General features: G+C 37.0%; 3 protein-coding genes across 10 annotated transcripts in view; 2 read left to right on the top strand and 1 right to left on the bottom strand.

Annotated features, from left to right (window-relative positions):
- Positions 1-2,262, bottom strand: part of PMS1 (PMS1 homolog 1, mismatch repair system component) — a 99,270-nt gene extending 97,008 nt beyond the window's left edge. The window contains exon 1 of the mRNA XM_045480502.1: positions 2,137-2,262. The gene's annotated coding sequence lies outside the window, so the exon portion shown is untranslated. The remainder of the gene's footprint in view (positions 1-2,136) is intronic.
- ORMDL1 (ORMDL sphingolipid biosynthesis regulator 1) lies at positions 1,997-23,970 on the top strand. Of its 6 annotated transcripts, none has more exons than XM_045480510.1 (5): positions 2,353-2,470; positions 4,700-4,880; positions 9,664-9,815; positions 22,565-22,718; positions 23,859-23,970. In XM_045480510.1, the coding sequence occupies exons 2-4, from the start codon at positions 4,707-4,709 to the stop codon at positions 22,695-22,697; spliced, it is 459 nt and encodes a 152-aa protein (XP_045336466.1). In that variant the 5' UTR covers positions 2,353-2,470; positions 4,700-4,706; the 3' UTR covers positions 22,698-22,718; positions 23,859-23,970. The 6 variants fall into 6 exon arrangements, with proteins under 6 accessions (XP_045336465.1, XP_045336466.1, XP_045336467.1 ...); XM_045480511.1 differs by having other exon boundaries at positions 2,354-2,470; positions 22,565-22,633; positions 23,859-23,969; XM_045480509.1 differs by lacking the exons at positions 2,353-2,470; positions 22,565-22,718; positions 23,859-23,970 and adding exons at positions 1,997-2,101; positions 13,645-15,235.
- The window catches only part of OSGEPL1 (O-sialoglycoprotein endopeptidase like 1), a 29,939-nt gene continuing 28,721 nt past the window's right edge, over positions 23,879-25,096 (top strand). For 2 of the 3 annotated variants that reach the window (XM_045480505.1, XM_045480504.1), the window contains exon 1: positions 23,879-24,099. In XM_045480505.1, coding sequence (XP_045336461.1) covers positions 23,879-24,099 — 221 coding nt within the window. The remainder of the gene's footprint in view (positions 24,100-25,096) is intronic. The other variant, XM_045480506.1, reaches the window with a different exon arrangement.

Below are 25,096 nucleotides of genomic sequence, written 5' to 3'. Positions count from 1 at the left end.
GAGTTCCAACTGCTGGGGCGCCTGGGTGGCTCAGTTGGTTGAGCATCCAACTTCAGCCCAGGTCATGATCTCCCAGCTCATGAGTTTGAGCCCTGAGTTGGGCTCTATGCTGACACCTCGGAGCCTGGAGCCTGGAGCCTGCTTCAGATTCTGTGTCTCCCTCTCTCTCTCTGCCCCTAACCCACTCGCATTCTGTCTCTGTCTGTCAAAAATAAATAAACATTAAAAAAAATTTTTTTTAATTAAAAAAAAAAAAAGAGTTCCAACTGCTAACCAGGTAAAGTCCAAAATCCTTAACTGGACCTTTATCTTTCTAATCTCATCCCACTGTTCTACAAATGCACAGTAAGCCTGTCATACTGCACAACCTGTCTCTCTTAATGTGGTGGCACTCACTGGTTCCTTAGCTCACAAGGTTCCCTTTCTATACAAATGACTTCTAATCATCCTTCCAGATTTAGTTCAAGTATCACCTCCTCAAGGAAGCCCTTCTTAACCACTCCAACATCAACCCTCTCCCACTGAACAGATTAGGCATTTCTTTGTCTGTACTCCCATAGCACCTTTTCCTTAGAGCTAACGGAAACTCATCATAGGCTATTGTAACCATTGTTTTTCTGTCTCTTCCTCCTGGCTCAGAGTTCTCTGAGGACAGAGATTTTTTTTTTTTTTAAACATTTATTTATTTTTGAGACAGAGAGAGACAAAGCATGAATGGGGGAGGGTCAGAGAGAGAGGGAGACACAGAATCTGAAATAGGCTCCAGGCTCTGAGCTGTGAGCACAGAGCCCGATGTGAGGCTTGAACTCACAGACTATGAGATCATGACCTGAGCTGAAGTCGGACGCTTAACCGACTGAGCCACCCAGGCGCCCCGAGGACAGAGATTTTATATTAATCTCATATCCTTAGCATAACCTGTTGAACACAGCCAGCATTCCACCGTATATATGCTAAATGACACATTCTGAAAAGTGAAAGAGTTGCAGTCAGGCTTACATCACAGCATAGAATGTGTGAAATTATCAGGAATCAGTCTTCCATATTTGATGGGAAGGAAATCAAACACTCCTGAAAGTACTTCCAGGAAAGTCATTTAAGGACAACAAAGTACCTAAAAAAGAAGCAGAGAACTTAATAGGCTTTAGGGAAACAAAGTGAAATAATTTACTTTGAAAACATGATAAATGTAGGGCACCTGGGGTCTCAGTCAGTTTGTCCTCCAACTCTTGATTTCAGCTCTGATCAGCATCTCACTGGATTGGGATCTGGCCAGCGTGGGGCTCTGCACTGAGCATGGAGCCTGCTTGGGATCTTCCTCTCTCGGCTCCCTCCCCTCCCCACCCCACACACTACAGCTCTCTCAAAATAAATAAATACACATTTTTAAAAACAAGGAAAAACTAAAGTGAAAAAAGAACCATAATAAATATAACCCAATAGTTTCATAGAACCAATAGAAATGCAAGATACATACATAGCTATAACCAACCTTCTTTTACACTAATTTTGAAATATTACTGAAAGTTACTTCAGGAATACAAATCACAAACTTGGTGAACTGACGAGGTAATGAAATTCGCTGTCAGAGATGATTTCCAATAATCTTAACTTTTCCTCTCCGTTCTCAAATAAGATAAATTTTTGAAATTCACATTTCCTCAGCAGGTATTACAAGTGCCTGTCTTCAACGTGTGGATACACCCAGAATGACACCAGTAAAAACCATGGTTAAGTGAGAGTTTGCTTGCCTCAGCTGTAGGACGCCACAACATACAACCTAAACCACACTCACGAGTTAAGGCTGTCCGGGGCTAAAATGTCTGCCTGGCAGACAACTTTAAGTCCTGCACTCAGAAGGATCTGGGAAATGGGCTGCAACAAAGGCCTAAACACGGTTTGGTCAGGAATGGCCACACCAGACATTAGCGAGCCCAGACCTGCTCAAAGACCGCCCTCCACGCGTGCGCGCCCAAGAGCCTGGCTTCGGCCGCTTCCCGCCCCTCGGTTAGTGGAGGGGAGGAGGGAACACGGCGGCCAGTGGCGCTTGCACGCCGACCGGGACAAGTTGAGGAGAAGGGACTCCCGAGACTACGAGAAGATAAGAATGAATGCCCGTTAGGCACACAACACTACCTTCTTGCTCGCGGGAGGCAGGCAATTACCATCCACCGTCGGACCTGACAGCGTCCCGCAAGGTTCACAGGCCCAGCCTCGCGGATCTCGGACTCGTCCCCAGCGCGCGCGGCGGGGTGGGCCCTAGGCGCGCAGCACTTAGTCCCGCCCTTCCCGAGGAACGTGGGATTGGCGCTGTCCGCGGCCAATCCCCTGACGGCGCGTTCGGCTCTGAAAGCTTCCGCAAGCTGCGCTGCGCTGCGCTGGGGTTGATCATTGGCATTCGGCCTGGGAGAGACGCCGTCGCCGCGGAGCTAGTTCTGCTCCCAGCTGGCCGCCAGGAGTAGGGCGGCGGGTAAGTGGTCAAGAACGGCTGTAGGGGATGTGCTGCTAGGTAGGGAGCTGCTAGCCGGCCAGGGTAGGCTTGAGGGGAGAGAGTGAACTACGGTTGCGTCCGGGGCTCCCAGTCTGGCCGTGCGGGTCTAGTGGCCACCGAGGCTTACCCCCAAATTCTCGTAGTCTTGCCGTGGTACTGGCGGGATGTGTAGCTCTGAGAAGGACGGGGAGGGTGGAGGAGGCCCTGCGGGGGTAGCAGCAGCGGCTTTTGCTGACCTTTCACTGGCCAGGCGCTCCAGCATTCGGGGAAAGCTGCCCGTGGTTGTCTGGCTGGCGATGGAGTCCCCAAGAGGGTCCTAGCGGGTCGCAGCCCTCGGGGCACTCGCGTAGGCAGACAAAGTCGGAAGTCTTTGTTTGTCCTGAAGCGGCGCGGCTGCCTTCTTGCAAAGATTTTGTGAACCGGGGTAGGGTCCGTACCACACCAGCTTTGCCTTCCAGGCTAGATATAAATTTTAAGCCTTTTTTGAGCTTTATTTTTTTCCCCCTCCATCCTGTAGAAAAATGGAAAAGTATCTTGAGTTGTGGTATCTTTTAAATATAACCTATAGCTCATGAAAATAATGTACGATGCAAAGTAGATGTGTTTAGGTTAGAAGAAGTATTTACACACATAAATTTGAGACTTTTGCTTCTTTAGTGCAACCAACTTTCATCACCATAAACCTTGATGCGTGCGTTTTCCATAGATTTTTGGAAAGAGAATGAGGCATTTTGCTCTGGAAACACTTGTTGCATGCAGTTATGGGAAATTCCTCTCTCAGTGCCAACTCTGTTATGGAAAGGGTTCATTTGTTTCTAAATCAGCTGTTCCAAATATACTTTCATCATGTCCCCCTTTCAGTCTCACTGGTTGGTTTTTACCAAAGACAGTTTATAACAAAGTTATAACAAAGACAGTTATACTTTGTTCAAGGGATTCTTAGAACCAAGTAAATGCCAGCATTAAATTAACTGGGAACCAGTAATCCATTTCTCCTTTGGTGTTCCACTTGAATGCAATAAAGGGAAAAACTTAGAAAACGAAAGAAAAAAAACCTAAAATTTAAGGAGAGTTGACAAGTTAAAGGAGGAAAGAATCATTGTTGTAACCTAACTGTACCAGGGGACAGAAACAAGCTTTATCCCTTGACCATATAAATTTTTCACCACATTATGTTCCTCCCAGGTTCAGTATTTAAAAAGAAGTGAATCGAACCTGATCACTCTTTTTGGAAACAACATTACATTATACGTAAGAGTCTGGCTACTCATAATAGACTAGCTGCATCTACTTTACTTTTTTTTTTTTGTCATCTTTAATTCAAGTGTGTAATTAACATACAGTTTTCTATTTAGTTTCAGGTGTACAATATAATGATTTAACAATTCTGTACATTTCTCAGTGATCATCAAGATAAGTGTACTCTTAATCCCCTCTATTTCATCCATCTCCCCACAAACCTCCTCTCTGGCAACCACCACCAGTTTGTTCTCTGTGTTTATATGTCTTTTTTTTTGTTTTGTGTGTGTGTGTGTGTGTGTGTGTGTGTGTGTGTTTTGTTTCTTAAATTCCACATATAAGTGAAACCATATGGTATTTGTCTTTCTCTGACTTATTTCACTTAGCAGTATATTGTCTAGGTTCATCAATGTTGTTTCAAATGACAAGATTTCATTCTCTTTTATGGCTAATATTCTATTATATACATACATCACATCTTCTCTATACATTCATCTGTGGATAGACACTTGGGTTGGTTCCATATTTTGGCTGTTATAAATAATGCTGCAGCTTTGGCCTTTTTTTATATATTGGTCTTTTCTGTTGGTATGTTTAGCTCCTGAGCTTTCACTTTGGTCTCATAAGAAAATGTAGGTTTTCTTTCAGTTGAGTTTTCCTGTCCGTTATTTCATTTAGTAAAACCAGCATGCTAGAAGACAAGCTTTAGGAAAGGGATTTTAATTGCTTATTTTATCAATAAGAACTGTAAAAATAAGTTGTTAGTCTTATCATGAAGTCAGATTTAAAAATTATTTACTGCTTTTATTAGCAGATCTGCAAATAGCATATTTTGGTGAGTGTGTTTATTTTATTTCAGAACAACCAGAGAAAAATGATCCTAGTAACACACTTATTTTGTTATGTGAGAGTAGAGTATTTAAGTTTCCAGTTCTGTCAGTGTTGATTCATTTCATTGCTTTCCTACAGAGCAAACATGAATGTTGGAGTTGCCCACAGTGAGGTGAATCCAAATACCCGTGTAATGAACAGCCGGGGTATGTGGCTGACATATGCCTTGGGAGTTGGCTTGCTTCATATTGTTCTACTTAGTATTCCCTTCTTCAGTGTTCCTGTTGCTTGGACCTTGACAAATGTGATACATAATCTGGTAAGAATTTCACCTTATATAAAACGGTTAAAAGCCTATGCTTTAGTGCTTATCGGGGGCTGAGGGAGAAAGAAATGGGGAGTTGCTGTTTAATGAGTACAGTTTCAGTTTTGCAAGATGAAAAGAGTTCTAGAGATAGATGGTGGTGATAGTTGCATAACAGTGTGAATGTACTTAATGCCACTGAACTGTACACTTAAAAAATGATTAAGATGATATATTTTATGTTATGTGTATTTAAAAACAATTTGCTAAAAGCTTAAATCTTTATGTTAAAGAAAAGAAAAACATGGGGCGCCTGGGTGGCCCAGTCGGTTGAGCTTCCGATTTCAGCTCAGGTCATGCTCTCACAGTTTGTGGGTTTGAGCCCCACATTGGGCCCTGTGCTGACAGCTCAGAACCTGGAGCCTGCTTCAGATTCTTTGTCTCCCTCTCTCTCTCTCTGCCCTTCTCCTCGCACTATCTCTCTGTTTCTCAAAAATAAATAAACATTAAAAAAAAATTTTGTTTTTCTACCACAAAATTAAAAAAAAAAAAAACACCACTTAGTTTAAAAGTTTTATTGAGGTATAATTTTTAATGTATGTAACATAAAATTTGCTGACTTAAAAGTGTACAGTTCAATTTTTAGTATATATAACTTTGAAGATATCCATATCTAATATGGGATAGATAGGGTTATCTATTAATTCTTTATATTTAAACATCGGCCCTTTCTCTAAGCCTTTTTTTCTCCTTTTGGTTTCATAGGATCTAGAAAATAGGCCATTTTAGCAACACTTCCAAGATACTGTAATTCAGGCTACTATAGTATTAAAGAGAATGATTCAGAAGAAGTTATGGTTTTTGATTAACTGGAGTGTAATAAACATCTTCGGTTTCAATCCTTGTTAGAAACTTTTCTAAATTGTTTAAATATACTTTCCTGGTTCAGTATAGAAATTTTGAGCTTAATCATACATTATTGAGGATCTTATAGTGCCTTAGCTTCTTCATGTTGACTGTGGGTCTTCTGTACTATAGGATAGCTCTACAAAGTATCAGAGATTCAGTTGACTCTATTGACCATATGATGCAGCCCTGGAAATTATCTGTTTAAAAAAAGAACAACTGATAGTGACTTTTCTTATCTTTAACAGCCTATGAAAGCAGAATGAAAGGGGAGAAATACAATTAATTCAAATTTTTAATTGAATCCAGATTAACTATGTATTTCTTTATTCCCTGGCTTCTGAAGAGTATTTGAATTTGACTGGAGGAGGACAGGATAATGTGGTAAAAATAAGTGAATGTCCATTTAGTACATTTTACGCAATGGACTTTGATAGGGCAAGCACTAGTTTTAAGTAGCAACTTCTCTGAAATATTTGACAAGAATTATATCTTTTACTAGAATTCCTTTCCTTTGGCTTCCATGGGATCACTTTTTCCTAGATATTTCTGATTTTTCCTTTTTTGTTTCTTGTACAGTCTTCTATTTTCGTCTCCTAAATATTGCTGTCTCCAAGGTTCGTTTTTTCATCTCTTTTTATTCTATGTATTGTGCCTAGGGTACTTCATCTATCCATATTTTCGGTTTCTACCCTAGAACAAACAAATATAAATTGAACTCATTCCTGATCTCTTACCACTCATGACCCGTTCCTCTGGCTTTATTCCTTATCTAATCTAAAGGCACCACTGTATGCCCAATAAGTCAAGCCAGATAGCTTCAAAGGTATAGTGATTCATATAATGTATTATCGAAACTGAGTCTGTTTTGAGAGTAAAAGGGAACTCTAGTAATAACTAATCCAAGAAAATAGGTATAAATCAGGACCATCCGTGCCAACTAGGATATATGGTCACTCTAGTTTTGGGTTAACTGCTTTTTCTTTATCTTCCATATCCATATAGTCAAAGCCCTGTCTGTTCTGCTTTACTGTCTCTCAACTTGATCCCCACAGATATTACTGTAATTTATACCCTTATTTTTTTCTCAGGTGGATTACTCCAGTAGATCAAATGGTCTCCTTGATGTTCTTCTATTCTACTCTCCTCCATTCCAAGTTGGCACAGTTATTTTTAAAATGCATATATGCTTAAGTCATGCTCTAAGTCCTTTTATGATTCCCCATTACATTCATAATAAAATAACAAATTTATTATGTGGCATATAAGACCAGTTGAATAGTATAGAGGCAAGAAAAGGACTCAATCTTATATCAGCCCATCTCCAAACAGGAATTTTTCTCTAACAATAATGAAAATGATCTTGCTTTCACCTTTTTTTGCTTTGGCTTAGGCTCTTTTTCCACTATTTTAATACCCCTTACTCCATCCCCCCCTCTGTCAGGCTGATTCTTAGTGCAGGAAAACTACTCAAATATCACCTCCAGAAAACTACAAAACTCCCATCCTACATTCTTTTATCCTTTATTTATCATAGTTTTATAATTAGGAATTTATCTTTTTATTTTCCATATCTCTAAAGACTTATGTAAATGTTTGCTGAATTAGTCTATTGTCATGTAATTTTCTCTTCTCCAATGAGACATGTATTAAATGTACTTTAGAAGTCACCCCCTCCCCCGCCCTATGTTTTCAATTGGCTAACTGATATTGAAACACAATATATGGCCACATGGTAATTGACAACACGTAGGGAAGCAAACTTCTGACGTATTAGTTCACCACACTAAAGACCTAAGTACCAGCCATAGATGTAAGCAATTACATGACTCCAAATTTAAGTTTCTTTTGAAGATAGCCCACTTTAAACCAATTAAAAATGTGAAATATATTCTGAATGCTTTTAAATGGGAAAGTAGGGGCGCCTGGGTGGCGCAGTCGGTTAAGTGTCCGACTTCAGCCAGGTCACGATCTCGCGGTCCGTGAGTTCGAGCCCCGCGTCGGGCTCTGGGCTGATGGCTCAGAGCCTGGAGCCTGTTTCTGATTCTGTGTCTCCCTCTCTCTCTGCCTCTCCCCCGTTCATGCTCTGTCTCTCTCTGTCCCAAAAATAAATAAACGTTGAAAAAATAAATAAATAAACAAACAAACAAACAAATAAATAAATAAATAAATGGGAAAGTAGACCTGGTTGTTATCCCCGGTTAGAAAAAACACAGTCTTTGCCTTTTGGGTCACATACTCTTCAGAATTTAAAACCGTGTAATTTGTGTTTTATTGTCTCCCGTAAAGCCCATGTGAATATGGTTTCTTTGTGCTTACAGAATAAATATCCCTTAGCTTACCATCATCTTGGCTTAATGTCTAATACTTGCTATATACCAGCCCTTGTTCCTGAGGTATTCAGGCTAATGGAAAAATAAACATGTAAACAATTCCAACAATATGTTGTGCTGTAAATAAAATATTTTCAATAAAATTCTATACAAGCACATAGGCTACTACTAACGAGGAGGGCCTCATTAAGGATTGTCATTTGAGCTGAACCTTCAAGAATGAGGTAGCTGACAAGGTAGCATCACAGCTTTTGCCTCAGCAACAAGGAACCTTTCCCTCTTTTGTATTTGCTGAATACTCTGATTGTACCTATGATAGCAATTTCTGATCTACATTCTAATTGCTTATGCATATCTTTTTTTTTTCCTCATTGTCTCTTAGAAGATTGAGTTTTTTTCAAGACTGTGGACATGTTTTACTCAATTTCATAAATGCATACATGTCCTGTGTCCTATACATATAAGCCACTTGATAAATTTGTTGAGTTAATCCATTTGAACATGAGTGTTTCTATATAGTTTAGGTGTTATTGCAGCCAAACAACTTTTTAATTGCCTAGTGGAATAACTAGTAAGTAGGCTAAGCTTTGAGAAGGAGGGCTGTCTTAACCTAGTTAATAATATAAAATTTCAAATCACAAGTTTTTCTTTTCTTCCCATATATTTATTGAAAGTTGAAATAGAAAAAAATGATACCTCGTTATGACTTCTAGTGGGAAAAACTGTTTCATGATAATATTTAGGCAGGAATATTCTGTTACTGGTGCCTCAGACAGTGATCCTGCAATGTAGTACTACCAGTGATCTGAATGAATATCATAATCTCAAGGAAACCAAATCTAGTATATATTGGTTTTTACCTAATCACAAAATTAGATGTTCAAACATATCCCTGAACAGAATGGCTTTTAATAAGACTTTTTACTTTAAAAAAGAAAACAAAACAAAAACAAAAAACACAACTACAAAAGAAACTCCATTGGGGCACAGTGGTGATTTTAAAAGCAAATTGAGTTGAAAATTATTCTTACTACATAACCATCTTTCTCGCTTTAGAAGAAAACCATTGAGACAAACACAGTCCTAATATTAAGTATTATCAAACCCATTTTCCCCTGATACAGAAATTTTGTTTATTATTATTTACCAATTTGTTTTTGTCATCTTAGAAGTATCATCAGATTTACTAATGTGACACTAAACATTCCTATATATCAAGGATAAGATAATCCTATTTCCTAATAAGAAGGGAATTAGAAAATCTAAATGTAATGATGTAAAGCTATCCTCATTTTTTTGTGTGTGTGCGCATTTCAGTTTAATAGGAGATGAAAACAGGTTACTTTTTTGGTTGACCTTTTACTGGTTTTCACCAAAGATTTTTTATATGCCCCTGAAAGTTTTATTTTACTATGAAGAAACTGGTTTTCACAAATAGTATGAAAGCTTAAAACTTGAACTGTTAAGTTAAATCACCCATACTGCCATAAGCAGTCTGGAACTATCTTAATGCTTACTGACAAATACTAATTTTATATTTGATATTGCTTGTTTTTCAGGGGATGTATGTATTTTTGCATGCAGTAAAAGGAACACCTTTTGAAACTCCTGACCAGGGTAAAGCACGGCTCCTAACTCATTGGGAACAGCTGGACTATGGAGTACAGTTTACATCTTCACGGAAGTTTTTCACAATTTCTCCAATAATTCTGTAAGTGATGGAAATTTTTAGGTATGAAGAAGATTGGATAAGAGGAAGCTGTCCTTTTATTAGGTTGAATTTCAGTTAGAAACAATATTTGTTGAAACGTCTACCAATAAATAGCTAACTCAGAGCATAAAATACAGGCAAAATTTAACAAGCTGGTGATAAACTGTTTTTACGTCAGTCAGTAATACATGGAGACAACAACAATAATGTGCTCATCAGTATGTTTAGACCTAGGATACACAGATCAAATATGTTGTAGTTCATATCCTTAAGTTGCTTACAAGAAAGCTAAATGCATAATCTTACTCTATATTCCACTATTAGATTAATCACCCTAACCAAGGATTTGGGTGATTTCAGATGAATTTCATTGACCACCCACCTCCCCCAGTTTGGATGTTCAAGCTCCTTGGGAGAGATTGCTGTATAGTTTATAGATAAAAGAAGTTAGGCTTTCATCATAGGACAGACCTGGGTTGAATCCTGTTTATCGCACCACCTACTTGGTTTGCTTATGGATATACTACATAATTCAATTGGATGCCTTAAGAAATAAATGAGATAACATGTGTCTGTAAAGCATTTAACCTTAAATTTCCTCCTATTGCCTGACATTCAGGGCCCTCCACAAAATGGTTCCTACCTTATTTTTTCTTTATGTGAATATTTTACCCCCACCCAACTCCCACCTGGTCAAGCTCTTCTAAGCAGCATATTTTTTTAATGCTTCGTGTATAGTCCTATTTCTATGCCTTTGTTCAAATCATTTCTCCTACCTGAAATACCTTCTCCGTTCTTAATTTATCTGTCTTACTCTTCTTTCAGTATTTAAATTCTGCCTTCTCATGCGGTCTTCTCCTTAGCACCCAACCTTAAGAAATAATGCCTATTTTGAACTCCTTTAGTAGTTATTACACATCCCTTATTTATGCCACTTTGCATTATTTGTTATTATAAATGTTTTATTTCTGCAAAGAATTTATAAATGTGTAGATTGCTTTGAATTCCACACTCAGTATTGTTGCATGCATATAATGGATGTTTTACGTCTACTTTAAGCAAACACTGTATACCATATAGCTCATATATAATAACATATCCATGATTTAGAATCAGTGCAGTCTGGAGTAAGTGGAAAGACTCCTTGGAGACTAAATTAGGATTCCTTAAACTGAGACTTAGGGAAGGTAGATTTCAGGAAAAGGAAGGCATTTTTAAATGAAAAGAATAAATTGATCATAAAGTGGTAGATTTTTTCTTTTTTTATGTTGTTAGGACTTTGAGGAAATTTTTTAAATTTTTGTTTGAGCCCTATATAAAATTAATGTCAAAAGAGAAATGATTTGTATGATCTAACAAAGATAAACACAGTAACAGGAATAATAGTTATTCAAACAGCCCTAAATTTGGACTGCTTTCTAGCTTTGTGACTTTTGGCCATTTCTTTGAAGCCTCATTTCCTCATCTGTAAAATGTTGAGGATTGCATTATAATTAATGTAAAAAGCCTGACATGTATACTGAATTTTCAATAACAGTTATCACAAAATTGTCAACTAAGATGTACCTGTGTACAACATCCATATTTCTAAAAATATATTTTTGACCCACAGGTATGATTTCAAATATTCTGTGATTAAATTCCTTATATAACTGAAGAAACAACACTAAAGCCATCTATATAGCATTGATACTTTTCAGAGTGCTTTCACATTTTCTTATTTGATCATTTGTCAGGTAGGTAGGATATGCAGTGTTATCCCAAATTTTTAGATAAAGGAACAGACTCAAATGCATTACCTTGTTCCAGATCTTGCAACTGGTTGGAGTCAAGAGCCCAGATGAAATCCTAAACTTCTAGTGCCTAATACACGTCTCTTTCCAGTATATACTTCGGCATATAAATGCTATTACGTGACTCCCACCTCGGTTTAGAATCCCCTCAGAGGGTTGTCTAGGTTTTTGTAAGAACCTGTAATTTTCATATAATTTACACATAAAATTAGTTTCTATTAAACGACACAGGGGACAGTATGATGCATACAATATATGCTACAGTATGATGAGGAGGAGCCATTCCAAAAATATTTCCGACACGTCAAGTTATGGGTTAACCCATATTGATTATAGGAAATCAAATGAGCTTACTAAATGCAAGTGGTAGGAAGTATAAACACAGTCTTCAAATATATGAAAGCTGGAAGAAAGGGTTTAAACTAAAGATTGAAGAATATGGTTTATTCTTGAAGAATTTTCTGATTATAGTTTGTGAAATAGGTGGAATATTATAGAATTTCTCAATATAGATGGCTCTGAAAATGATGTATACAGCTCTGTGTGATGTTTTTAGTCATACTTCAAAATAGCTATTCTTTTCTAACCATATTACACAAGATAATTTATCTCCTCTTACTAGAAATTAATGACCATATTTATTTATTTTTTTTTTTAATTTTTTTTTTCAACGTTTATTTATTTTTTTTTGGGACAGAGAGAGACAGAGCATGAATGGGGGAGGGGCAGAGAGAGAGGGAGACACAGAATCAGAAACAGGCTCCAGGCTCTGAGCCATCAGCCCAGAGCCTGACGCGGGGCTCGAACTCACGGACCGCGAGATCGTGACCTGGCTGAAGTCGGACACTTAACCGACTGCGCCACCCAGGCGCCCCAATTAATGACCATATTTAGAGGAAAGGTTATTAGAATACTGTGTACTCTAAAAGTACCAACTAGACAAACACCCATACATAGACTAACTTCTTGGTCGTGATCAAGTAAAGTATGATATTTTATTCTTTGTAATTTATTATTATTATTATTATTATTATTATTATTTTAATGTTTATTTTTGAGAGAGAAAGAGCATGAAGGGGGAGGGGCAGAGAGAGATGGAAACACAGAATCTGAAGCAGGCTCCAGGCTCTGAGCTGTCAGCACAGAGCCCGATGCAGGGCTCGAACTCACGGACCGCGGGATCATGACCTAAGCTGAAGTCGGATGCTTAACCGACTGAGCCACCCAGACGCCCCAATGTTTTATTCTTAAATCCTGTCTATATTAGGATATCCTCAGTGTCCAAATGATGTCTGCACTTGGGTAAAACTAGACACTATTAGTGTGCACTTGGGTAAAACTAGACATTCTGACTTGATGCTTTATGGTCCTAAAGGTAGCTTAGGCTTGTTAAAACAAATTCTTAGATATTGGATGTCTTTGAATGTGTACATATGGTCAGTTACAGCAAAACAGCTGGAATGTTACAACAGTGTTTTCCAGATTTCCAGTTAAACTGGTTATCAACCTGTTTGGCTACAATAAACATCAAAAAAAGGCAACCAAGTACTTGTTTTCTTTCAAAGATACTGAATTGTATTAATGTACTAACACCCCATTTTTCACAACTTTATAGCAGTAGTTTTTAACCTTTTGGTGGGTCACAAACCCTTTGAGACTATGATAGATGCTTTGGGTCTGGATCTTCTCTTCAGAAACATACACATAAATACAAAACTGTACCTGAAATTTCAGAGTATACGAACCCTAGTTTGAAAGACTTCTTTAAAGGATGCTAAGTAGCAAACACATTCTTTTAAATGCATTTCACATGATTGCAGAAATGCAAAATGTGCATATATGCCTCCACTAAATAAAATTTTAAATCCCGAATGAATTTAGACCCCCATCTGATGCCTCCTGTTTTAGTGCTCAAAAGTGATCCTGTTTTTAGGTATTTATGTTTCAGTGGCTTTTTATTACCTTTAAATTTTTTAATAAATTCTAAGTAATTTCATTTTTAGATGTTATATATATTTTAACTTTTATTTCTACAGATATTTTCTGGCAAGTTTCTATACGAAGTATGATCCAACTCACTTCATCCTAAACACAGCTTCTCTCCTGAGTGTACTAATTCCCAAAATGCCACAGCTACATGGTGTTCGGATCTTTGGAATTAATAAGTATTGAAATGTTTTGAAATGGAACAGAAAATTTTTACAGCTACTGAATTTTCTGTAAGGAAGGAGTGGTTAGTAAACTGCACTGTTTCCGTGATATTGTGAAATGAGAAGTATTTACACTGAAGGGCCAGTTGCTGGTTCTTCACATTGCTCTTTTGAAGTGCAGGTATTTACTAGAAGATGCCTCTGTTTAATGCATATGGTATCTTTCTGAAGAGAGGTGTTATAGGCAGGCTGGGCAGGCCCAGCTTATAAGTTAAATGGCTGTACACTGAAGGATTAGTAGATGAATTCAAAGAAATGAGAGATTTATAAGAAAACAAGACCAGCTTAGCTTATAATGAATGGGCATTATGTTAGGAGAAGAAAATTTCCAATCATTCAGTCATGGTCAGTTTAAGCAGAGTTAACCTGTAAACCAGAATCATCTCTTTACAAGTTTATTATAGATTGTTTTTATTACCATACATGTTCCTCTTGTGTTGTAGAGGAGGATATTTCCCTCTTGTTTTATACAATCCAATCCTTACCTTATGATTGTACTTTTTTTGCTTTTGCTGGCTCAACATTGTGTTGATAGATTGAGGTCATTTTTACATTTATTAATTAATGAGTTACATTTATTAATGAGTTCATGAAGGTCCACCTTCATGACTGGTGACAGAAGACAGCTAGGCATCTTACAAACAGCCTCTGAATCAACCTTCTAATTTTGGAACAGAATGGGTTTTGTTGCCTTTCCAGACACAAGGCTGCTAAACCAATTAAGAAAATAATTTATTTCACACAGTTAGAGTATATGGTAATTTAGAGGTCTCTGCTTATTTGGTTGATCAATCTAATTGTTAAAGTCTGCTGTTATTTAGAAAAGGAAACATAAAGTGGACAACTATATAGCCAACCTGTGGTCTGGCAGAAACTGCTTCTCTAGCAGTAGTACCATAGTAAATAATGGAGTCTTCTTTAGCAGGTCTACAGCAAAAGAAAACATCTTTCCTTAGTCCCCCTGCTCTCACTCCCCATATTTTGCTCATTAATGTTTGGCCTTTCAGTTCATGGGTCTTGGTGTGGATAACCCAAAGTGGTAACTCTTTCCAAAACAGCAACCATATTGAATTCTTGTGACTTAGAGAAGCTTCCTATAATTGATATTAATTAGTTGCAAAAAATAACTGCATACTACTTTGAGAAGTAAACATGTCAAAACCAAAGTTCTGATATGGGATGAGACTGAAATATCCAGTAACATTTGTAAACAAAACTGAGTGACAAGAGTTATAGACCAACTGAAAAATCAATTTGTTTCAATAAACTGACTTATGGGGGTAATGATCATTGTTTTGTATTTCAAAAGTACTGAGTTTAGAACTCCATTGTATGATATGCCTTTGTATGTTTGTCTTTTACCCATGTATTTTTTAGTTAGTAATCTATACTTGAATAAAACTTTTCTTTGGTGTAAGATTATTGTAAATCTCCAAATTCAGTCAGCAATGTCACATTTTTCAAGTTGTGTTTAAGCAACTGAATTTCATTAAGGTAGTTAAAAATGTTGCTTTGTTTTTCTTCATTTTAATTTTTTTTTCATGTTTATTTATTTTTGAGAAAAAGAGAGTACGAGCAGGAGAGAGACAGAGAGAGGGAGACGCAAAAGCTGAAGCAGGCTCCAGACTCTGAGCTGTCAGCACAGAGCCCGACACGGGGCTCAAACTCGTGAACTGTGAGATCATGACCTGAGCCAAATTTGGGTGTTTAACCGACTGAGCCACCTAGTTTCTCCTCTTTTTCTTCATTTTAAAGCTTACCTCAAAAGGCTTACTTTTTGCACAGACTTCAGAGGTAGAAATCTTCTGTTAATGCAGGCCTTCTGCTTCCCCCACTCTTCATCCTATAATGTTTTAAAAATATTTATTCAGAGAGCCCACTCTGTTGTGGGTATTGTTTTAGGTATTGTGGATACAGATTGCAAGCAAGACATTATTTTTGACTCATTTATTATATGTTCTCCAATTTGAATATAAGCTTATTAAAATCTTTTCCCTTAATAAGCTTATATTCAAATTGGAGAACATAATAAATGAGTCAAAAATACATATCATTTCATGTAGTGATAAATGCCATGGGAAAAAAATTAAGCAGGTGAAAGGCAGGGGAGTCTACCTCAGAAAGGTCTTCCCTAATGTTCGTAAGGTGATATTTAGACCTAAAGGAGCAAGCAGTACAAACATCTGGGGAAAGAGGCTTCCCAGTGTAGGTAATGATAATATTAAAAGCTCTGGGGCAGGAATAAGGGTGTGTTTTTAAGGAAAAACAAGACAGCCACTGGGACTAGCAAGGAGTAATAAACAAGGAGGATGAGAATGCTAACAAATGAGGTCAGAGAAGTAGGTGTGGGTCAGATCATATAGGGCTGTATTGACCAAGGTTATAAGCAAATTTTTTCTAAGCTTGACAAGGCCATTGGATGGTTTTATATTAGAGATTAAAGGGATCTGATTTTATTTTAAAGGTTACTGGCTAATGTTGAGAATAGAGTGTAAAGGAATAGGAAGCAGGAGGAATAGTTGGCAAACTACATACAACAGGTAGCTCAGACTAGGGGAATGGCTGATGAAGTGGTGAGTAGTGGTCAAATTTGGGATATGCTTTTTTGGTCTTAACACTAGGTGAATGGTTGTGTTAAATATGCAAACTTCCCAATTTCACAAGTTTAAACAGTTTAATATAAAAAACAAACTTTAAAAAAAAATTCCATGACTTGTTATTTAGAACAAAACTAACTGCTAATGCTGTAATTGCTCCTAATTTCAAGTCAGGAAACGGTGGCAGTTTCTAAATATGCATGAGCTCAGAAGTACCACTAATTTCAGCGTTCATTGATGAATGTTTCCTGCAACATCTATTACTGTGGAGTTCCATGGTGATTTTCTATTTGCCTCATTTCCCCTACATTTATTTATTGGATTCTGTAAGGAAGATTTTTCTCTTCTCCATTTATTTATTCAATCACTTATATAATTTTGGACCTACAGATATCTTATTCTTTGGTTTACAATCCATTATCATCATTATTAATTTGTTGTTTAAATTGTCCTCCATATTTGGCCTTTGGAAGTCAGAGTTTGCAATGGTAATTTCCAGGTTGGCTTCTGTGTCTTTTTGACCTGCCCCACCTTCCCTCCCCTCTTTTTTTCTTAAGCATAGGACTGTATTTCTTAGGTTTATGGCACTATGGTCTATTAAACTATAAGGATCCTAAAGGGCATAATATCTCCTTAACTAATGTTTGCATGAATTACCCTTGTGGAGTTACATGATGCTAAGAGTTGGAAAAGACCTAGGAGGCTATGTAATTTCAACCCCTTACCATACCTTGAGTTTTCATTAACTGCCACACCACCATACATTTCTGCATTAATGCTAATAAAAGAGGATTTAAACTTACAAGGCTGCATTTTTGTAATGGAATTTATAACTTGTTTTAAATTGAGCCAAAATCTATCCTTATTCTACATAAGGCTTCAATTGTTTAACTTTTAAACTGTTATCAGCAGCACTGAATAAACATTACCAGAGCCTTCACCATTTTCCAACTGATACTATTTCAAATTTCTCCTGCTATCCTGGTAATGCTGTTCTGAGTTGCAGTTCATTATTATATGGCACTAGAGCTAACTACAGGAGGTGATAAGATGTGGTGTCACTACAACAGTACCGCTTTCTGTATTCTGGATTCCCTTCCTCCCCCCTGCCCCTTTTTTTTTTTTTTTTAATTTTTTTTAACATTTATTTATTTTTGAGACAGCATGAACAGGGGAGGGTCAGGGAAAGAGGGAGACACAGAATCTGAAACAGGCTCCAGGCTCTGAGCTGTCAACACAGAGCCCGACGCGGGGCTCGAACCCACGGACCGCGAGATCATGACCTGAGCCCAAGTCGGACGCTTAACCGACTGAGCCACCCAGGCGCGCTCTCCCCCCCGCCCTTTTTAATATAACTTCATACTTTAGCTATTTTGACAGCCACATACCACTGATTCACCTTACATTCACGAAAACTTCAACTCTCCAACATGTAGTATCATTAAATGATGGCTTTCCCTTCAGATACTTAATGGATTTATTAAGCCAAGTCTAAGATTTCTTTTTCCTGTGGAACCCCATCTTGTTAGGTTTTAACCTGTTAATTTATCTTGTCTAGCTCAAGTTGAATCTTGACTGCCATGCAATATATTTCTCCTATATCTTCTTTATTAATATGTTACCAGTAAATATGACACCAGAATACTCGTGCTAATCCTGAAGAAGACAAATACAGCAACCCAGTATAGACCAGGGCAGTTTTGTAATCCTTCTAATAGAACAGATATAAAAGTAATTTTAAAATTACTTTCATGGATATTACATGTTGATGTAGAAAATGTAAACAGGTGCAGTACTGGGAAGACAGGTCTAAGTAAAACAATCTAGAAGGGAGTTTGGAGTAGCACTGGGCAGGGAAAGAAGGTAGGTAAGAGAATAGCAAAGGTAAACCTTCATTTTGCCTAATGTCAAAAAGAAGAGCTATGAAAGGCCTCAGGTTTTTATTTTAGTCCACAATTTCAGTTCCAGTTAAAAATGATTCAGCAGGTAGTTTCATATTTGGGGTTTAAAATTTTTCATTTCACTTCAAATGAACACAGGAGAATTATAAACTCAAATTTAGAATACTGAATATCTTAGGTAAATAGCATACAGAAGGCTTCAACTGCTTTGGGTGATGTTTTTTCTCTTGAATGAGGGTTGGGTTCACAGAAGTTGATTATAGTATTCTTGACACTTTCATAATCTGAAATATTTCATAACTAAAACAGTTTAGTATAAATATATTCAGATTCTATGTTAAGCATAGTAGTTTAGTTCCATTTCTTAACTCGTTTAAGCCGTTAATAATCAACTAATCATTATGGAAGTGGCTCAGCCTGTAGCACTGAAGTTCTATATAATTCTAAGTTTAGCAGATAGGCCAAGTTTATCACTATGTTCACTCTAACTGTATAGTTATATTGATAAAAATAAATTCTTAATTATAAGAACTATAGTAAACTGCATTAACACTGTACAATGAACTCTTCTTATGACAGGAATTTTATAGTATTTACATCTCTGATTTTCCAAATAATGTATTAAAAAATTTCTATTGACAACACTTTTTGGAAAACATTCAGATTCTGAAAAAAAAAAAAAAAACAAAAAGAAAAACTTGAGCATATTATCAAGAAGATAAGCATGCATTATTCATGTTACAATTTCTTAAATGGGAACAGAAAAGCCAGATGATTTAACTGGCATTTCTGAGAAAATACCAGTATACCACATACTACATAAAAACCTTATACAGTGATTCTGCTTTGAAACATAGGTCCCTCCTATGAATTATCAAATCCTATGTTTCTGTTACGGCACTTAACTTATGGGAGTAACAAAAAAATTTACCCTTTCCCCCCCCTGCCAAAAATATACATACCCCACACACTTGAAAACTGAGACCGTTTGGATCTGGCAATTTCTCAAAACATTGAACAGATTTACCATATGATCCAGTAGTTCCAATTCTGGATATGTACCCAAGAGAAGTGAAAGCAGGGATTTGAAAAGATATTTATACAATCCATGTCTGTAGAAGCATTATTCACTATAGTTAGAAGGTGAAAAGAACCGAAGTGACCATTGACAGATGAATGGATAAACAAAATGTGGTATATACAAACAATAGAATATTAGTCTACTTTAAAAGAAATCGTGACACATGCTACAACATTGGCTGAACCTTGACATTAATGCTAATAAGTGAAATAAGCCAGTCACAAATGGACAAATATTGTATGATCCCACTTATATGAGGTACTTGGTAGAGAGAAAGAACGGTGGTTTCCAGGGGCTGGCAAGAAGGGGAAATGGAGAATTAGTGTTTAATGGGTACAGTTTCAGTTGGGGAAGATGAAAAAGTTTTGTAGATGGATGGTAAAGACGGTTGCACAACAATGTGACTATACTTAATGCCATTGAACTGTACACCTAAAAATGGTTAAAATGATAAATTTTGTTGCATGTATTTCACCACAATAAAATAAATCAGCTGAGTAAATTTGTAAAATAAGCATAGTGGCTAAGCAACTAAGGTAAAAAGCAAAATATCTTCCAAGGATGAGACCTGATTGACAGTATTACCATTAATGAAAGAATGTTCCACATCAAAGATTTTTCAACAAAAAAAGCTCTTTAAAAAGGAAGAAAGCAAATGACAGCGTATTTTTAGCACAATCCAACCCATGAAGCATGTAAGACAGGTGATTCAAATAGAAACATGCATCGGGCCTGAAACGTTAACCATTAGAAGCGCCAAACTCGTTTCTATTGCATTCATTCCATATTTACCAAGCAATCTGATTGTAATTTGATTCTGCTTTCATTGTAATTTGCTCAATACAGAGAAGGTAAGGACCAGCAAGCTTAGGTAACCTAGCTCCATCATTACATTTCTCATACATTAACACATTAGTGTTACGGTTTTTACAATTTCTTAGCAGATGGAGCATGGGACTCAGCACCCCAGAGTCCAGTCACTTCCAGATCTGATAAACCAATTTCAAGCCTAGAAGACAGTGAGATGTTGAAACCCAGTAATCACACCCAGGTCCTGCTAGGCTGTGGATACATCTGTGGCAAGCTACACCATCTTCTCCCAGCAACTTCCCACTCTCAATGCATACAATAATGCTGTATTGTAATTACGTCATTAGACTCAGTTCCTTGAAGATAGGGAGTGAATCTTATCTTTTATCCCCAACAACTAATAAAGTTCCCAGCTGAAAGGGAAGAACCCGATAAATACATGGTAAATGAAAATAAATCCAATTTAGTATTACATAATTGGGAAATGAATATTGTAAAGGTTCTTCTGTATGTAATTTTCCTCAAAAGCTTACAAATGAAAACTTGGGCAATGGCATTGACAAAATAGCATGTTTCAATTCAGTTGGAACTCTGGATTCAAGTGGAAGTTACAGTAGTTAGGTCATATTTTTTTGAGAATGTCCACCAGTGGCATTCAAACTATGAAATGATCTGTATGGAAGCTCAGATCTCAGCATAAATGCCTTTCCACCAATAATTTTTCCTCTAGTACAATAAAGAAGATGGAAAATGTATACCTTCACTTGCCAAATATGTGGTATTAGTATAAGTGCCTTTTCTTTCTGCTACTCACATGAAATCAATCAAAGGAAGAATAAAATTCCTTCCTACTGTGTCCGAGAGCTCTGCTCTTTCACATAATGCAGCATTAAGACTCAACACTAGCCAAAAGTTCCTGGATGAGGAATCTACCAGTGATTCCAACACATACAAAAGGGATAACTCCTGACACATTCTTGCACAGGAGGGCATTGAGACACACTTGCTGAACATAATTCAAATTGCAAAAAAATGCCAGATGTGAAAGTTTTTATGTTCAGACTAGATTTCAGCATATAAAATAACCTCTAACAAATCATTTGCAATTAGAATAACTAATTTTTCTTCACCTTTTGGTCTTAATTTTTCTTTTTTCCTTTTTGTGGGTCAGCCACATATACTAGAGAAAATATGGGTTATTTTTTCTTCTAGAAATTGAGGAAACAAGTTTCCAGAACCATATGGCCTAACTTCTTAGCTTTGCATTTACTAGCTGTGTGACCTGCAAATTATCAAATTCTCATCTATAAAATAAGGACAGTAACTACCTCACCGGATTGTAGTGAGGATTAAATAATCTGCAACACTGCCTGGTACAACAAAAGTGCCACTTTATTGTTAATTAGCTGCTATTACCATAAGTGAAATTTTTGAAAGCATCAGTTCCACCTAAAAAAAAACCTCAACAACATTCTGGTAATTATGAATATATATATTTGTGTCTTATTGCTAGACTCTAACTGTGACTTCCCAACCATGATTCACTTCTTTTATACCAAGAGCTTCTTGCCATTCGAGATGCAGATATACGTGACAGCCTATCGAACCTTGCATATATGAAGTCCTTGCTTGGTAAAACTTAAGGTCTAGCAGGGAAGAAGAGAGCCTTTTGGGATAAATCTATTCATACAAATGACAAGTTCACATACCAATAATAGCAATAAAAAAAACTGAAAAATGTCCAAGAATATGAGTACATATTACTCTGAAGTCTGCATACATAGTAAGCAAAAACCATCCAATGCATTGCGAAAATAGGATAATTTTTTAATGTTAAGTGAATATGTACCATCTCCTCCTCCTCTTTTTAATCACAAAAACGGACTAGCCCCACACCTTTTACTCCAAAAAGCGGGAGTAACGGTTTAGACTATCCGATCAGAAGCGCTTCCGTTCCCTCGGAACCTTGTACAATCAAGTCCTTGGTGTCGTCCCTACTTTCCACTCTGCTTCTGAAAGTACTAGCTGTTTCAGGCCACAACTTTTAGATTTGATGATAGTTCCTCTAAAATGGAATGACGAATAATCTCTATCCTTTTCTCACAGTGGCGTCCAAATTCCAGCCAAAGACAAACAAAATTGTCTTTTAGTGTAGCGTAGTGTTTAGAACTTAATGCTGTGTAGTCAGACAAATCTGCGTTCGGCCTCCGCTAGATCGGTCATTAGCCGTGTGATGTTATAAAAGTCTTGTTACTACAAATCTAAGGGAAGCGCATGAGTACACGCACTGAATCTTGGACAAAGACAGCATTTATACTTTTTTTTTTTTTAACTGAATTAAGTGTAACGCCCTCTAGGTTTATAGCAGCTAGTCCTGGAGACGAGACGCGGGACTGTGTTGATGACATCACTTCCGGGGCGACAAGGTCGGTCTCTGCCTCCTGCATAACGCAGCGACTGACTTTGCTAGGGAAAGGACGCCTCTACTAGCTACTGTCATTCACGAGGAAGGTGGGTGAAATTGCTCACCCCTCTCTTACTGGTTCTTTCGTGTGCCTGGAAGAACGATTCCAGTAGAAGCCCTTCGCCTTCCTACAACAGAGATTTGTACTGGCCAAGTTCCCTGGGTTCACTTGGGAGTCTTCTTGGCCCAAAGACAAATGCTCAGCACAGGCAGCCTTGCGTGGGTTTTGTGACTGCAAAGTTCTCCAGGTGTGTTTTTCTGTGCTACATTCCCCACAACTCCCCTCTGCGAGGTTTTTCATCACTCTCATCCCCGGTTGCCGTTTGCTCCAGTGGAACAATAAAAATTCCAATATTCTCTCATTTACCCATTTTGTCCATTAGTGTGTAGGGAAAGGACCTACTTAAGCATCCAGAAAGTTCTAGGACAGATGATTTAGAGTCATAAAACTAGATACTTGGAAGTGTGAAGATACCAGGGTGCTTTAGTGATGGACTGCTTTTATGTGAGGGGGGAAAAGGGATTTGGGGGAGATCCTTATGATAAACTTGTGGTAAAATGGAGATCGAGTTAGAGAAATTGAAATTAATGGATAAAATGGGTATTAGGTTGCAGTTGTTTTAGATAAGAAGTGGTTCTTTTAAGATGAGCTTCATAAGAACACTTGTTTCCAAAGTAGATGACTAAAATGTGTGTCTTTAATGTGAATTCTTGTTTTCAAACTAAATTATCAAATTTTATTTTGAAAGATATTTTCAGGAAATAGAATGCATTTATTTTTATCTGTTCTGTCTTGCCTTTATTATTTTTTAAAACCAATTCTATCTTAGTTAATAGCTATCAAACAATAAATAGCACTTTTCAGATAACTATCCATGCGACTATTAGCTGTTTTATAAAGAATAATGAATAGTTTGCTAAGAACAGTGTGATAGTAATACTAAAAAATTTTATATCTGACTTCCCTGTTTTCCCCCTTAAAGAACATTATATTCATTCCTACTGTCATTGATATTAATGGGTTGCTACAGCCTTTAAAAATTTTTGCTAACTTTTCCAAAACTTTCCTATAATTTTACAAAATTATTATATTGAAAAATAAATCAAGTTTTTTAGAATTTTGCTTACCTAAATTGGTTAGTGGTCAATGTCCGTTCCCAGTAATTGTTTCTTCATTTCTTTTCCAGGAATTATCTATAGAGTAAGTATGCTAATATTGAATAAGGCAGCAGGAGTTTTTTCTAAACCATCAAGAAGGGAAATTTATGAATTTTTAAGAAGTTTTAATTTTTGTCCTGGAAAAGTATTTCTTCATAAACTAGTATTGGGGATTGAAACCAGTTGTGATGATACGGCAGCTGCTGTGGTGGATGAAACTGGAAATGTTTTGGGAGAAGCAATACATTCCCAAACTGAAGTTCATTTAAAGTAAGTAGACATTATCTTTGTAGTTCCCAATTTTGGGGGGGGGGGGGGGGAAGTAAAATAAAATAATTCTTTTCTAAAAGCTCAGTATATATAAAAGCTCAGTTTTAAGAGCTCATTTCTTTTGTGTGAAAACTTCTAATAACTGCTGTAGAAAACCTGAAGCCCTTCAACCTGGTTTCTAAGGCTCTCCACAATAAAGTCCAACTTTAGCTAATCCTGTTGCCAAAAAAACCTAAACTCATTCCCAACTCCGATATTTATCCATAATTTCTCCTCAGTAATTTCTCTTCTTTTGCTCACCTGTATGTTTCTTGGTCTTGACTGAAGTCCTTGGAGAGTATGACCCTACCTCTAACCTGTGTTGATCACTGGAAAAAAAAAATTCCTATTCACATGTATACATAAAACTCATGTTGACACTTAAATAAATAATATACTGCTGTATTAAACCACAGAATGGTGCAAGGTTTATAAACTCATCTGTTTGCAGAGGACCACTAGTCGGGTTATATAGATAAGTGGGCTGGATATAAAGTGGAAGATATCTGGAGGGGGTCACTACTCAGCTCCAGCCAATTGTTGCCATGCAGAAATGTAGGCCCTGTGTTATTTGATCATCAGAATTTTCTAGAGAAAATGGAAATCCAGAATGTAACTGTAATATCTCCAGATTTTTAAAATTAGTAGCTAGCTTGAACTATATTAAAATACTGAACAGATAAAATATGCCTTCAGGCCACCAATTTATAACATCTGCGTAGTGAAAAAGGTTGGTATTTTGAGATCACAGACCTGTATTTGAATTATGAATTAGGTGCTTGGTATTGGCTCTGATTTTAGGCAAGTTCCTTACCCTCTCTGATTATGTTTTCATATCTGTAAAATGGGAAAGATAATGCTTCCCTTAGAGGATTGTGGGGAGCATAATAGAAATAATACATGTGAAGAGACAGAATAGGCCTCTAAGAGTTACACACTATGTAAAAGGGACTGCAGC

The sequence above is a fragment of the Leopardus geoffroyi genome, chromosome C1 (genome assembly GCF_018350155.1).
Source record: "Leopardus geoffroyi isolate Oge1 chromosome C1, O.geoffroyi_Oge1_pat1.0, whole genome shotgun sequence".
NCBI lineage: Eukaryota > Metazoa > Chordata > Mammalia > Carnivora > Felidae > Leopardus > Leopardus geoffroyi.
The sequence above is the reverse complement of the archived record's forward strand: the minus strand, read 5'-3'. Positions and strand labels throughout refer to the sequence as shown.

Coding starts and splice junctions, on each gene's coding strand:
- ORMDL1 (XM_045480509.1), top strand. CDS start 4,707: ATGAATGTTGGAGTTGCCCACAGTGAGGTGAATCCAAATACCCGTGTA. Junction 4,881..9,663: donor CAAATGTGATACATAATCTG/GTAAGAATTTCA, acceptor CTTGTTTTTCAG/GGGATGTATGTATTTTTGCA. Junction 9,816..13,644: donor ACAATTTCTCCAATAATTCT/GTAAGTGATGGA, acceptor TTATTTCTACAG/ATATTTTCTGGCAAGTTTCT.